This window comes from Aphelocoma coerulescens, chromosome 8 (assembly GCF_041296385.1).
Source record: "Aphelocoma coerulescens isolate FSJ_1873_10779 chromosome 8, UR_Acoe_1.0, whole genome shotgun sequence".
Classification (NCBI taxonomy): domain Eukaryota; kingdom Metazoa; phylum Chordata; class Aves; order Passeriformes; family Corvidae; genus Aphelocoma; species Aphelocoma coerulescens.
The window spans coordinates 8,721,715-8,736,254 of NC_091022.1; the positions used below are offsets into that span (position 1 = coordinate 8,721,715).

The following is a 14,540-nucleotide window of genomic DNA, read 5'->3' on the forward strand; positions in this document are numbered from 1 at the left end:
ATAATTTGCGTGGCTATAATGCAACATCTCTCCTTTGAGTGCTCTCAGGCAAAGGGAGGGATACCTCATGCAGCAGATCAGACAGTTTATAAAATACGTAACATTTTAGAGTAAGTTCTTCCATGCTGTTTCAGAGTAAAGGGATAGATGTGGAAAAATACTTTTGGAGAAACAGCCTATTTTGGTAATCAAAAAGCATAGAAGACTTGAAGCTGGTAATTCACGTAAGCATGTCTCTTTGATACCTCAAAACAATATGGAAACTCACATTTATGTGTAGAAAAGCTGATGAAGTTGGTACATTTGGCATGAGGGATATCAGTCAATGGTGCTGGAAGAAGTGTTTCACTTCATGTTTCCCCATCTGCTTTTACAGTTCTTGTAAAGTCACCCAGAGTTGTCCCATGTACCACTCACACTGTTTTTGTACTTCAGGCCCAGCACACATTTCACGTAGTTCTGAAGTGACCAACATTACCTGATTTCCTTTCCATTGTTTCCTTTCCTGTAGCTATTACAGCTCCTGGAGTCTGAAACCATGCAGCTGGAAGCCTTTCTGGAGTGGAAGCAACTGGAACCAGTTTACTGGCAGTGGATGGTAATGAATCAAACTGATTTTGAAGGGTGCAGCTTTCTTGACTTCAGCATAGCTGACTACTTCCAAAGGCTCTTTAGTCCCACAAAATTAAATGTTGCAAACCAGCTGCTCAACAGCACTTGAGAAAAAGGGAAAAAAAAGTCTTGGTAAAGTAAGGAATGTTTTCATAGTTCTTTTTCATTCCTGTTTTCTTCAGTAGGACTCACCCAGCAGAGTTGAGAAATTGCAGGGCAGAATGGCAGAATTTCATATAGTTAACACAAATGAAAAGGTCTGATCTTCATCTTTTTAATAGTTTTTAAACATAGCAGTCGCACACTTTGGTAAAATTAAATGGCTTTTCAGAAGAGGGCCTCTAAGCTTTATTGCAGTCTTGAGAACATCTAAATTTGCAGGCAGCTGATATTGAAAACAACTTCATTTTTTCCCAGCCAAATAGTGTGTTGACATTGCTGATTTCCCCTTGAACTGTGTTGAATGAACATAAGAAAATCAATAACCCTTTCTCTGCGCATCTTAGGATTTCTCAAGTGAGTGCAAACTATGCCATCCATCTCACTTCTCTCTACGACTTTTGCCCACTCAGTGTTGCTGAAATAATTCTTTAGCACACCACATTAGCTGTATGAGCTTACAAAATTTTGAGAATTGGTGAGCTGACTGCTAATTACCCATATGCCACCTTCTATGCTAAAAGCAAGGCAGAGAGCAGTGTGGAATTACCTCACCTGTCTTGAAGGGTACTTCCAATTTTCATTAGTTATCTAATGGTTTTTGCTTTACATGTTTACCATCTTAGGGTTTTTTGGAAAGCATCAAATTAGCACAGGCCTGGCTCCCAATGGATAAAATATAACTGCAAGTATTTCTGTGTATCCACCAAAACATTTGCCTTTGACATGTTGAAGAGTGTGGAGAGTGTTAGCCTGCTTTCTGGAGCTAAGTCCTAAATAAATACTTGACCAGCACATCTTTTTAAACTATTCAATGTGCTGGATGGTGAATTTGCCTTTTTCTTTTGTGTCACTGCTGATGGTGGTTGTTCCTGGATGCAGTAGGATGAGAATGAGGTATAGTATGGGAATGAGATGTGCTTTGAAAAGACTGTAGTTTTCTTTCTACCAAACTTGTGTTTTGCATTGCTGACCTGAGGGATAGGATGGTTCTTGCAAAGCTGCTGCCAATTCTTCCTGATGGTGGTGGGCAGGAACACAACAGAGCATGACATCACTGCAGGAACTGTAATGACTGCAGTAATCACAGAATATCCTGAACTGGAAGGGATCCACAAGGATCGTTGAGTCCAACTCCTGGCCCGCACAAGATAGCCCAAAAATCCCACCATGTGCCTGAGAACATTGTCCAGATATTAATGTTACTTTACAATTCTGTCATTTAATCAATTTCAAAATAAGGCATAAACAGAAGAACCCCCAACCTCCCAAAAAACCAGACCCCTTTGCTTTATATCTATGCAGTTTGTTATCCTGTCAATGTCCCTACCATGTCTGCATTCTCATGAGCTGGGCCGTGGGTCAGGAGGAGCTGCTGCCCTCAGTGCTGCTTTGTGCCAATTCCCAGTACCAATGCTTGCCTAGAAAGGAGGTTTTGCAGGGTGTCTTATGCCATTTGTAGCTGTCTTCTGAAGCTTTTTCTTGCATGAGCCTAAGAATCTCTTGCTGTGAATTAAGCCAGAGTTTTTAACCTACCTTCTGAGAAAAGAGAGAAAGAAGGGAAAAAATAAAAATTCCTATGCTCTTTATAGCAGTCTTTTATATAAGTGAAGGCTGTTAGCATGTCACTGCCTTCCCAGTCCCTGTTTCTAGGCTAAGCAAAAGTTTTGATGTCTTTATGTGTCCTTGTAGGCCATTCATTCCAGCTTTTGATGTTTGTTGCTGCTTTCATCTGGGACTTTCCCTCCCATTTGTCTGTGTTTAACTTTGTGCCTCACCTGTATGTCAGCACTACAGTCAGCACTCTTCTATCACGGAGACTTGTGTTTATACTTTGTGACATGGTGCTTGACTTTAACAGTGTGACATTGGTGACTTCTGGCTCTCTGACGTCTCATCCAGCAGTGTTGCTGCTGTGCCAGTAATTATCCACTTGGTTTTTCCTTGCTTGTGTATAGACCACGCTGCTCAACTGCTGAATTTCCTGCCAGTGTTCTTAAATTACTTCTTCAATTGCTAAAGATAATTCTGAATGCAAATTATGTCCTTAAAAGAGATTATGACCTCTCCAATTGAATGTCTTCTTGATAACAGTATGGAAATAAATATTTAATACTCTGTGAGTGAGGCCTGGGTCCTTTAGTTATGCTGTGCTACTCTGGCTTGAAAATTGTGTTTCTGCACAGTCTGTGCACCAGACTGTATAGATGGACTCTGAATGTTTTGTTTAAATGCTTTTGGTTTTTTTTTTTCCTTGAGCATTTGAAATGGCAGTTACTATCTCAGAAGGCAATTGCACAATTAATTATCAAACCAGCTAGATGGTCATGGTCAAGCAGAGCTGCCAGTTCCTGATCAGCCTGGACCAGGGATCTCTGGATGTTTCTCAATTTGTGGAGTTTTCCGTGGGCACCTGTGGGTGTTAGAGCAGGTGGGGCTCTCCCAAACAGTGTGAGCATGTACCTCTGTCCTGGTCATCACTTAGTTACAAAAAGCCATAGAAGGGCATCCAACCTCAGAATTTGAGAGGAAGGGCATACCTAGAGCTGCTGCAGTGCTGATCACCTCCATCTCATGAGTGTTACTTTATACTTTAGTGCAGTGGAGAGTAGCTGACTATGCAGTGCTTTCCAAAATTAACTAGGTTAGCAACATAAGTTTTCTGTTAACTTGGAAATATGTTATAGTGAACTGAGGGGGTTCTCTCTTAAAATAACTCTGAAATTGTGGAGCAACCGTATATTGAGATGGCAGCAGTGAATTCCTAGCTATGAATTACCAGGAGGATGGGGGGAGCCATTTTAGCTCCTGCTGAAAAGTAACTTTTATTGTTTTTTGTTTAGGAAACTGTGTTGGATAATATGGCTGAAGAGGGAAATATATGGGAGTCCCAGGACGCTCATGCAGAGAGAAGAAGGCTACCAGAGGTGACCTCCTGCTGCCCCTGGGCTGACAAGCTGACTGGGCAAATGGACAGATTATCCAGAGATCTAATGGCTCTCCAAGACCAACTGCACCAGCTCGTAACTCAGCGAAAGGCTGCGTGGTGGGAGAAGGTAAGGCTTTGGGTGGTGTTCATGTCCACTGGAGATTTTTAGGATCCTGCATTTTTCATCTCACTCTCTATGGCCCATCCTAGGACAGCCTCCCTATTGCTGCTCTGTGTCAACCTTGCTGCAGTCACGGTGTCAGATCTGCAGTTCCTCATCTGTTTATGCCCAGAGCATGGCAAGTGCTCTTTCAAACACAAAGTAGGCATCTGTCCCGGAGAGGCAGCGCTCTGAAACAAAACAAGTGTTCTTTTGGAAGATAGGCGGTGCAGAGGAGAGGAAAAAAGAGAAAGAGGAGGAAATCATGGCAGCCCCAGAGGGGATGGATGCAGCAGGCTGAAAGCAGCAGTAATGGTTATAGTGAGAAAATAAAGAAAAGTATTTACAGGGAAAGAGGCCTGAGCTTGTCATCTTTCATTGAATTAGGAGTCTTTGAAATGTCTGATGAGGGAAGGAATGAGAGGAATTTGAAACCTGCGAAGTGAGGGAAGAGACTGAGCACAAGATTTGATGGAAGAACAGACTGGCTGTGGGAGGCTGGCTGTGGAGGAGAGCAGGTGATATGAAGGAAGTGTGCGTGGTATTTGCTGTATAAGGATGGGGAGACACTGGGAAGCACCCAGAGCGGGTGGTGGGGCATAAATAAAGGAGATGTTAATGTAGATGTAGAAGGTGAATCTGAGTATCAACATACTGGCACAAGGAGAACAATTAAGATGCAGGCATGAAAAACTAGTGATTCTTTCCAGGCATCAGGTGGAGACAAGGATACCAGATAGGTTACCTGTGGATGGAGAAAGAGTGAAAGAAACGGGACAGACAGAGCAGTAACAAAACTGCTATATCACCACTTCGTGTCTGTGTTAACTCAGGAGAGGGTTTTTTTTGCCCAGGGTGTTTGATTTTTTTCCTTTTCAGGACAGAGAGGAGTGTGTGGTTTTAGATTGGAGTGTTGGTAGGCAGGATTGTAGATCAGCTGCCAAAATGGAAAATGGCACGTTGTCAGATCAAAAAGTATTTGCCCAAGAGTTCAAAAGGCATCTGGCATGGAAAAAGTGTGTGGAGAGCTAATTGCTCTCTTCTACCTTAAGCATAAGGAACTAATTAGGATCAGTTGGATAGGGAAGGCACAAGGAGCTGCTGCTTCACAGAGAGTACAAAACTTCTTCCCACAGGGCACTGTGGATATAAGCAGGGTACATGGATTTGAAATCTGTTGTACACATTCTTGGAAGTTGAAATCCACCAAACCATAAAATATGCAGATACAAATTGCAACCTTATGAGTTAGTGGGAGAACAAGTCTTTGCAGGCTGAGCTCTGTGGAAGTATCTCCATGTATTTACATTTGTCTTAGAGTCTTCTCTAGGCACTTACTGTCGATCACTGTCAATGACAAGGTACTGGACTAGGCAGATCTCTAGAATCATCAGATTTGGTTGTTCCTGGGGCAAAATGGACACGACTGTTGTGGGACAGCTCAGACCTTGAATTCTAAAAAGAAAATTTCCAGTGCATAATTTCTAAAGCAAGATATGCTCTGACTTCTCTTACATGTAACAATATATATGCTGTTAAATATCATGTTAGGTTTATATAACATCACACTGATTTTTTCTTTAATACTTACATTTGGGGATTAAGTCCAAAAAGATTTAACTGATGATTCTTCTTCGAAGTAGATGCACTGATTGGATTTGAATGATGATTGGTCATGTTCCAGTGTTTCTGAGATTCTCTGGATGTCATATGAGTTTGGGACTATGATAAATGGAGTGCATCTTAAGTATGTTGTTAAAAGGCTGGTTTACTACAAATGCCTTCTCTTCTACATATGCCCTGAAACAGAATTGTTTTGTAATGCTACATGACAGCTTTTTTTGGAATGCTTGGGGTCAGATGACTCTCCATCAATCCTCTTTATATCAAGCCTTGCTTTGCATAGTGTTGCTGCTTGCGTGATGCTTTCTTCCTGTGGTCTTTTTTTCCCACAGCCAGGATGCTTGCTGAATGCAGGCTCCTCTATCAATTGTATGTTTCTGACCCCTTCTTTTCCCTGGAGAAATAAGCTTATCAAATCTTTCCTTCTATATTATTTCTTTAATCAAACAAAGAGAAGATACAGCGGTAGCTGAAGTCATTATTGCTAACTTTGTATCTTGCAGTACTGAGACATCTGGAAATTATCTTGGCTCTTACAGGCATGCCCAGCTGAGGGACAGCACAGTTTATTACAGCTCTTACGTCCACTACCTTGTACTTCACAAAGAACCTGATAATCTGCAGAGTGTTTGTGTCTGTTGTTGCCAGTAGGCCTGATGTCTGTGCCAGGCAACTGGGTAGAAACTGTTCTGAACAGCACAATTGAGAGCACATGATGAAACATGATATACTGGGGAAGAGACAGCACAGTTCCTGCAGAGAGGAATCATGACTCTGAAATCTGTTGGAGCTCTCTGAAGGGACCAGTGAGCATGTGGGCAGGGGCGGCTGGATTGATGCTGCTTAATCGCATTTGCAAATGGTATTTGATGAAGGCCCTGAAAAGATTCTCAGCAAAAATAAACTGCCCACGTGATTGTCTTCCCTCTCTGCCTTGAGCAAACAGCAGAGCAGGAAGCCGGGAGGAGGTGGCTGGGATGGATTTGTGGAGGTGGTCACTGGTGGAGCCTCCCGGGCCTGGGAGCCACCCTCAGCTCTGGGAAAGGAGCTGCATGGCGAGGTGCCCACGTGGAGAGAGGAGATCGAATCCCTGAAAGGACGTGAAGGACAACAGCAAAGGATTATTGAGGGTCCTTGTGCTGAGTGGTAAAACGTCAGATACAAGTGTGTGGAGATAAATCCAGGCTCACACGTCTGAAGGGAGCATCGTAATTTTACATGTGTTTCTTCGGATCGTCATGGCATGTGAATGAGCTCTGTGGAAAGGTCAGCGGTCAGAAATAGTAAACTGGATTCTAAAACTGTTAGAGAAGCAGAAAAAAGCAAAACTTAAAATACTCCCGTCTGTTTCTGGAATGCAACGTGTGGTGCTAGTCCCATTCATAAATTTAAAAAAAAGTGTTTGAGCTGGAAAGGAACAGGGAGGGAGGGGATGCAGTGATGACCCAAGCTGTGAAAGGGTTTCTCTGAGGAAACTTACTGGGCTCCTTGCATAAGAAGAGGAGAGATTGAAGAGGGGTATCACAATGGAGCAGGAGGAAGCATTTTTTACTGTTCTTCTGATGCTCCTTGGTTTTCATGAAGGGTGAACCTAAAGGAAATTACTTGACCTTCTCTAAGGCTGTGGATTGGGCTTGAAAACCTGTTGAAGTGTCTTTTATTTCGGAAAGCCTGCAGTTGATTCATTTATTTATTTTGGACTGTGTAGAAGTATTTCAGATGTGTTAAAGTCATTGCTATGCCACTATGCCTGGTTTGCACCACTAAGCATAACTACTTATGATTCAGGATGTGGTTTCAGGGGCAATGAATCTATTTGTTGCAAGTTTGATCATTTGCACACTGTGATTCTGGTAGTTAAAACTATCAATCTTAAGTCTCTTAAAATTAAGAAAAGTATTTTACTTACTTTCTTTTGTTTCATTTTTCATTTCTTTATTCTCTTTTGTTTGTTTCTACCTACCCTCAGTTGTTTCTTTGGTTGTGTGCTTGGAATGACCCTGAAACCATTTCACCTTTCAGGGACATTCACTAGAAGACATTTGAATGTTGCCGTGGGAGATTTGTGAAACCCTGATTAATAGGACATTTTAACTGATACCCATCTGTAGGCAGCAGTGTGTTCAGTATCTTGGAGGAGAAAAGGCATAGGACAGAGGTGTGATCTGAACATGGGGCTTTCTTTGTTAGCTTTGCTCTTTTCTTTGCAGTACTGGGCAAATAATCATTTCTTTGGTGACATTTTGGGGATCTGGAAATGATCAAAAAGGGGAGGGAAATGGTTAAGCTTTAAGAACATTTCTCCTCTCAGAAACAAACTTAACTGTAAAAGATGAAATCTCCTAATCCCAGAAGAGAACTTGTTTGTTTGCTTTTTCCTTTCTGAATATTTTGTTACCTGCTCCTCTATTAGAGGGGAGGATTTGATTTCAGTCTGTGTTAAAACATTTGGCATCCACAAAGCTGGAATGCAGAGTATTTGACTCCACATGGTAATCGTTTCAGTTTTCATCACGTAAATGCTTGTACCATTCTGAGCTTTTGTTGAAACTTGGGATATTGTATCCTGGGACCCTCTGTGTTCTCTTGCATTTAAAAGCAAGCCAGACTCCTTTGAGATGGTGGTGTGATGGGATGGAGCTTGCTCATGCATACATCTCTGAGGCACAGAGCAGAAAGGCTTAGAGCCATTAATCTGAGCTGGAACATGCTCTTTCCACACACCAGTTCTCCTCAGAAATACTGGTGGCTGTGCTTGCGTGCTTGGCCAGTGGTGTGTCTGAGTACCCAGGCGAGACTGGAATCCCTGGCCCATACCAGACCTCCTTAATCACAGTGGGAGGGCACTGAAACCTACATTCTGTCTTTGTTTCTGTATTTTTCTCCTGATCCATCTTCTCCCCTCCATTCAATAATCCTTAACCCTCCCAAACCCTTGCACCTGTCTCCTGGGTAGGGATGGGAGGATGCAGGGCTGCCCAGTGTCAGAAGAGATGCCCTTTGAATTCATAGTGTGTTGGGGAGGGGCTGTACGGGAAAGGAATGCTTTGTTTTCTCTTTCTGGGGACAAGGCGGGTGCAGGGGTTGCAGGAATGGCCTGGGGCACCCAATCAGGTGAAGGTGGTAGGGACTGAAACATAGAGGGACTTTAACTCCATCCCAAGAGTTCTGTGATTTCACTTCAGCATTTTGCCACTGCTAGCTCATCCCAGCACACTGCTACAGACCTTGTAGTGTCTAAAAAGAGAGCTCTTTCTTCTAAGGTTCTTACATTTATAAAAGACTATAAGTGGTTTTTGATCACTTTTGATTTAAGTCTTCAAAATCTGAAGCAGGGGAGCAGCTCCAGAAGCTGATGCTGGAACATAGTCCTATATCCTTCTGGTTGGGGTTGAGTTTTTTTGTTTTTCTTACCAAAATTGACTTGAATTTTACCTACTTAGATAAATGCACTTCCAAAGGTTTTCTGTATGCCTCATAATGATTGGAGAGGGGGTGAGGAGCTGTGGGTCCCTAGTAGCCACTGCTAGGAAAATGTAAATTCTTGTTGCTTTCTGCACCATGGGAATGGTGAGGAGCACTGGTGGGGCTGGACTGGCTCCCAGTGGGCTCAGTTCCTTCCTACACTGGTGCAGGGCTGGGTTGTGTTTCTGTTGCCTTAAATCAGGGATTTGTGGCAAAGAGAGCTGGGCTCTTGCTGAAGAACTCTCTGAGGCTTGTCAAAACCACCTTTTCTTTTTCTTTTTTTTTTGTGAGCACACTGTTCCCATTTCATCTTTGCTGTTGCTGCTGTTTATTCTAGTTCCCTGGGCTTTTTGCTAATATGAAGATGTTAGTGTAGTGAGCAGTTAATTACCCATGCTGTCTGGGGTGGAGGAAGTGGAGGGGTGGTAGGGAATAGTTCAGTGCTGGTGTATTTCCTCAGTCAGCATATTCCCTTTCCTGGTCCCAGAACGCTTCTGTGTTGCATTTTGTATTTGCAAACCTCCATCTGGAGCACTGAGCAGCTGTCAGTGGAGCTCCTCATGCAAAAAGAAATTGAAGAACTAGCAAGACCACAAGAGCAGCTTTTGGAAGTGCATGGTTGGCTGGGCCCAGATGTTTGGGAAGGGGGAGGAAACCCACAGAGATCAACCAAAACATCCATCAAAGGGAGCAGTGGAGGACATGGGCAGGAGGACAGCAAGGAGGGACAAGTCTGCTGGCTCTTATGTGCAGTTCTTATTTAGTTAAATGTAGGATTTAATTTGCTGCTGATGGAATTGCCGTGGCTCTGGCAGATTTAGGCTATTAGAAAACATGAATCTGCTGTGAACAGTAGGAAGTAAATCCTGATCTTTATATTCACTCTTTGCTCTTGTATTTTCTTGCACTGGTTTATTTCTCACTCATCAATATTCCTAGCAGGAGATCCGAGGCTGCTTGTTTCTGGTAAGTGCCTGTAGAGATCCAAGTGATTGTTCATGGAAGGCAGTGTGCTCTCTCTTGTGATGGAAGGAGGAAAGGAATCATGCCTGTGCATCTAGTTCTCCTTTTGACAGCAGGATCTAAAATCTGCTTTAGACCTGAAGTCCCAAGTTACCCTGGTTTAGGGCTGGTGTGCATGAGGAAAGTTACTGCACGTAGCAGAGCTGGGAGATTTTCTGAAAGACTCTTGCTTGCTTCTGAGAACTCTGTGTAGGCTGGCCAGACTTGAATAGTCAATGTTAAGCTTGCAGCATACAAAGGGTTGGAAAGATAAGTATTTATTCTTCATTTGCAGATGCAACTCACTGTGCAGATTGCTGAATGAGTGCCGAGCTGTGTGAGACACAGAGGCACTCCGTGTACCAGTGGCTAAATCAGCAAACTGATTTCAAACACACACAAAAACTGTAACTGAAAATAAATTACCTAGCCTGACATTTTTCATGGGGCTTATGTATGCTAAAAGACTCCAGCTCCTTAGGGAGGAGAGGAACATTAAAAACTTGAGTGCTGTCTCCTGTTCTGTGTGCAGAACTCTGGGATTAGGTGAGCGTGGGTGAAAGTTTTTCTTGCTTCCCAGAAGGTGCTGCTTTCCCTTCCTTTGCCAAAATGTTTGCTTAGGTGACAGGATCAGTTAAAGTATAATAAATAACCAGTGTTAATATTTTACTTGCATTATTTATGAAGATGTTGGATACTGACCAAGGCAATGAAACATGTAATAAATGCAGCTGGAGAATTATACTCCAATAAATTTTAGATGAGCTTTATTTAACGATAAAGTGTAAAAAAACCCCATTGCAACAAGAGAATGTGTTTTGTAGCCACTGTAAATGTTTTAGTGCATTTTTAAGAAATAAGTATAGCACTTAGGTTCTCACAGTTAAAGCACGCAATAAAACAAGGATGAAGACTAGGAATGTCTGCAGGGCTCAGATGCACAAGATATGGAAGCACAGGTCCCAGCACCACTATCTTTTGAAAAGCTTGGAGGCTGAGGGTGGGATCTGAGGTACCAGAAGCCACAAGGTTGCTGGATTTTGTCTTGCCAGTGGTGAGCCACTACAACACATGTTGTCCTCCACAAGGGCAGCACCGTGGGGTCATAGCTAATTCTGGCTGACAGAGGCCATGTTAAACACCACAGCCAGAGGCTGTATTTTAGACAGCTCTACCTGAAACACCATTAGTGTGTTTTACTGAACCTTTCAGAGTGGGTTTTGGGGACAGTAACTTCCAGGAGGTGCTTGGCTTGCTTTGCAGCTCTAGGCAGACTGTGGGGATGAGTTCCCCCTCTGCCAGCAGGAGCTAGGGTCACTGAGTGCTTTGCAGCACTACTTGGGGTTTTTTGGGTTTTTTTTGGTGAGTTGACAGAGGTGCTTTTAGAAGGATTCTTTGCATTCATGTATTCAAAGCTTAACTTTGTTTCCTTTTTTCTTGAAACCTTGGCCTTGTTCTCTCAGTTGTCTGCCTGAAATCAAGGTTACTTGATCATAAGAGAAAAAAGTATCCACCTTGTTTCTGTCTTTGTCCCTTGTGCTTGTAGAAGAGCTGACATAAAAGTAAACCTGTAATTTAGTGTTGTCACATATCTTCTCTCCAGCCAGAAATGCATCTAAATAAAGCTTTAGTACGCTTCTGAGCTCCAAACTCATCATTTTGCTTCATTTTACTGGCTCTCTGTAAGCCCTGAGAGCTGTTTGATTGTCTCCCTTTGCAGGGCCTGGCCTTTAACTGCGGCAAGAGTCACAGGGGCCACCCAAGCAGCCTCACATCCACCTACAGCTGCTACTCACCCTCAGATTGTGAGATAATAGACACTGCTGAATGCATCTGAAGAGTAGTGGCTTTAGAAAATGTCTGCACTGAAACCCGGAAAATGTTTCCTGTAGAAAATCTCCACCTGGGAGTTAAAGTTCATTTTCCTCGTGCCGTAGTTGTGGATAGGCTGTGTTGCTGGAATGACCTTTACTGCTCTGGATGCATGACTCCTGCCTTCCCCAAAAGCAGGGAGAAGAGTACAGGGCTGGGTGCTGGGGCATTCTGCAGTGGTCATACAAAGCCCCTGGAAGGGACAAGGGAGTATTTTCTAACTGGAAACGAAACCAGTTTGGGGGTGAAAAGATTCCCTATAAGTCATGGGGGTTTTTTTTGTTTTCTTTTTATTTGTAATTCTTGGATAAGAAAAACCCTTTTCTGAAAATTTGTATGACTAGGTGGTAATACCTTCCTCTCATCTCTATATTTTCGGAGTGGTTTGTATCAACATTCCTTTTGCTGGCTGTCTATACAAGGACCCCACTGCTTGAATTTCAGGTTTCACATCCTGTTCTCTCGAAGGGGGATAATATAGAGAGGTGCAAGGCACAAGCAGCACTCTTTCTGAAGTGGCTGCTTTCATGTTGCACAGTGATAAAAGTATTCTAAAAGCAGAGTGGGACCCTCCAAGCTTCTGCAGGCCACTTAGATCTGAGATGATCTGTCATCAGTGTTTGTCTCCGCTGCCCAAGATAAAAGTTTGGTAGAACAAATTGAAAAGTAAGTGAGCAATTTATTATCCAAAGCAATACTTGTCTGTTGCCTTCCTTTGTAATTTGTAGTTGTCAGGGTCTTTTTCAGAGTAGCACTGCAGCCTTTTTGCAAGTGTCTAAATTACTTGCACTGGCATATTCTGGTTTTCATATCATATATTTTCAGTATGTGCCTATTCCTACTTTAATTTCTGTGATCTTCTAATTGAATTCAAGGATTTGGGAAAGTCTAGAAATAAAACTATAGTTAAAAAGAAATGAGTTATGAAAGGCTGGAATGGTAGAATGGAACTTTTTAAATTACTGTAAAATGCTCAAGATTTCTAATTTGGAGAAGAAAATAGGGTTTTTTTTTCCTCTTACTTCTTGTGGTGTGCATTCAGAATTTCACAAGTCTGGGTTGTGTCTCAGTGTAGTTGCTGGTAAAGTCTGCAGGTTTGATGATCCTGCTTGGAGCTGTCCCACTTCCTCAGAGTAGAGACTGTCCCGAGGGGCAGGCTTGCATATCTTCTTGGGAAGGAGCTGAAGAGGCTCAGGTGAGCTCCTGGCTCCAGAGCACAGGGATTCTGGTCAGCTTGGATGCTCTTGCTGAAGTTTCATGTCTGCTCTTTTTGTGCTGGCATCCTCTTCAGGTGAGCAGAGGTGGTGCAGAAATTTCTTTGAAGACCATTTATTATTTTAAGATCTGTCCTTGTCTGGATCTGCAGAGTTGCTGCAGTAGTATAATTACATTTTTGACTCCTATTTGTTTTTTTCTTTGAGTTCAGTTGTTCTTCTCAGAAGCTAACCGCTGGGAAGCGAATTTCATATGCCAAAAAATCAGAAACAGAGAGTACAGAAAATATGATGGAACAGAATCTTGGAATCATAGACTCACTTAGATTGAAAAAACCTGCTAAGATCGTGGAGTCAAATCCAGCATTGCCAAATCTACCACTAACGATGTCACTTAATGCCACATCTACATGTCTTTTAAATTCCTTGGGGATGGTGACTCAGCCACTTTCCTGGGCAGCCTGTTCCAGTGTTTGACAACCCTTTCTGTGAAGAAATTTTTCCTGATCTCCAACACAGACGCCCCCAGGCTTGAGGCCGTTTCCTCTTGTTCTATTGCTTGTTAGCTGGGAGAAGAGGCCGATCCCCACCCAGCTACAACCTCCTCTTGGGGAGTTTTAGAGAGTGTTAAGGTGTCCCCTGAGTGAGGATACTTTTTTTATAGCTCTGTGGAAGAGGGATGGATCTCATGAGGCTTTCAGCATAGCTGCCTGAGTTCTGGGCTGCTTGCCTCAGGTATGTCCTTTAGGGATCCATCCCAAGGGCTGTCCTTGGAGGAGCTGCCTCGATGCATCTCTTCAGGGAGTGAAGCTCCATGGCAGGAGGAGAGCTGGGTGCAGCCCTGACCCTGAGCAGCTCTGTCACATGGGCTCACTGTGCAGCTCTCACAGAGTTCTGCTGCTCTCAGGCCTACCAGGATTCATTTCCCCTTGGCTTTGCCTCTGTCGTAGTTATTTGTAGGCTCAGCACACAGGCAATGCTTTTATCAGTTGTGTGCTTTTGTACTGATATTTGGAAGGGTATTTGTTTTTTTCTGGTAAAGACCCTGAAAAATATTAATGTTGTTCTCTCCTCTTTTCTTCATCCTATATCCTTTTCCTTTATCTTAAGCTAAATTGACTTTTCTGACTCCCATCAATGAATTTAGAGCATGAGTCTTAAGTACAGACCCATTGGATTATCTTAAAGAAAAACCAAAGTAAAAAGCTCCCAAAACAAACCAAGCAAACCCTAAGAAAATCTGTTATCCGTTCTGACAAGATCAGGTCACTCCTCGTTATTAAATTATCTGAGTCAAATGCTTTAATTAGCATCTAACTTTTCATTACTGTGCTTCCTCACCATCTTTCCATTGGAGATAACAGTGTGGATGCTGATCTGAAGGCTTAGGAAGTGCTTTGCAGTATCTGATGTTTAATTGAAGCAGGGAGCAGCAGTGCCCTGCCAGGCTGTGGCAGCTCTTCTCCTCAGATGCAGCTGTGTGCATTCTGGGCATTAAAACTGT

General features: G+C 42.9%; 1 protein-coding gene across 3 annotated transcripts in view; it reads left to right on the forward strand.

Moving 5' to 3' along the window:
- The window catches only part of TEDC1 (tubulin epsilon and delta complex 1), a 68,027-nt gene that overhangs the window by 43,245 nt on the left and 10,242 nt on the right, over window positions 1-14,540 (forward strand). For 2 of the 3 annotated variants that reach the window (XM_069022985.1, XM_069022987.1), the window contains 2 exons: window positions 512-598; window positions 3,615-3,827. In XM_069022985.1, coding sequence (XP_068879086.1) covers window positions 512-598; window positions 3,615-3,827 — 300 coding nt within the window. The remainder of the gene's footprint in view (window positions 1-511; window positions 599-3,614; window positions 3,828-14,540) is intronic. The other variant, XM_069022986.1, reaches the window with a different exon arrangement.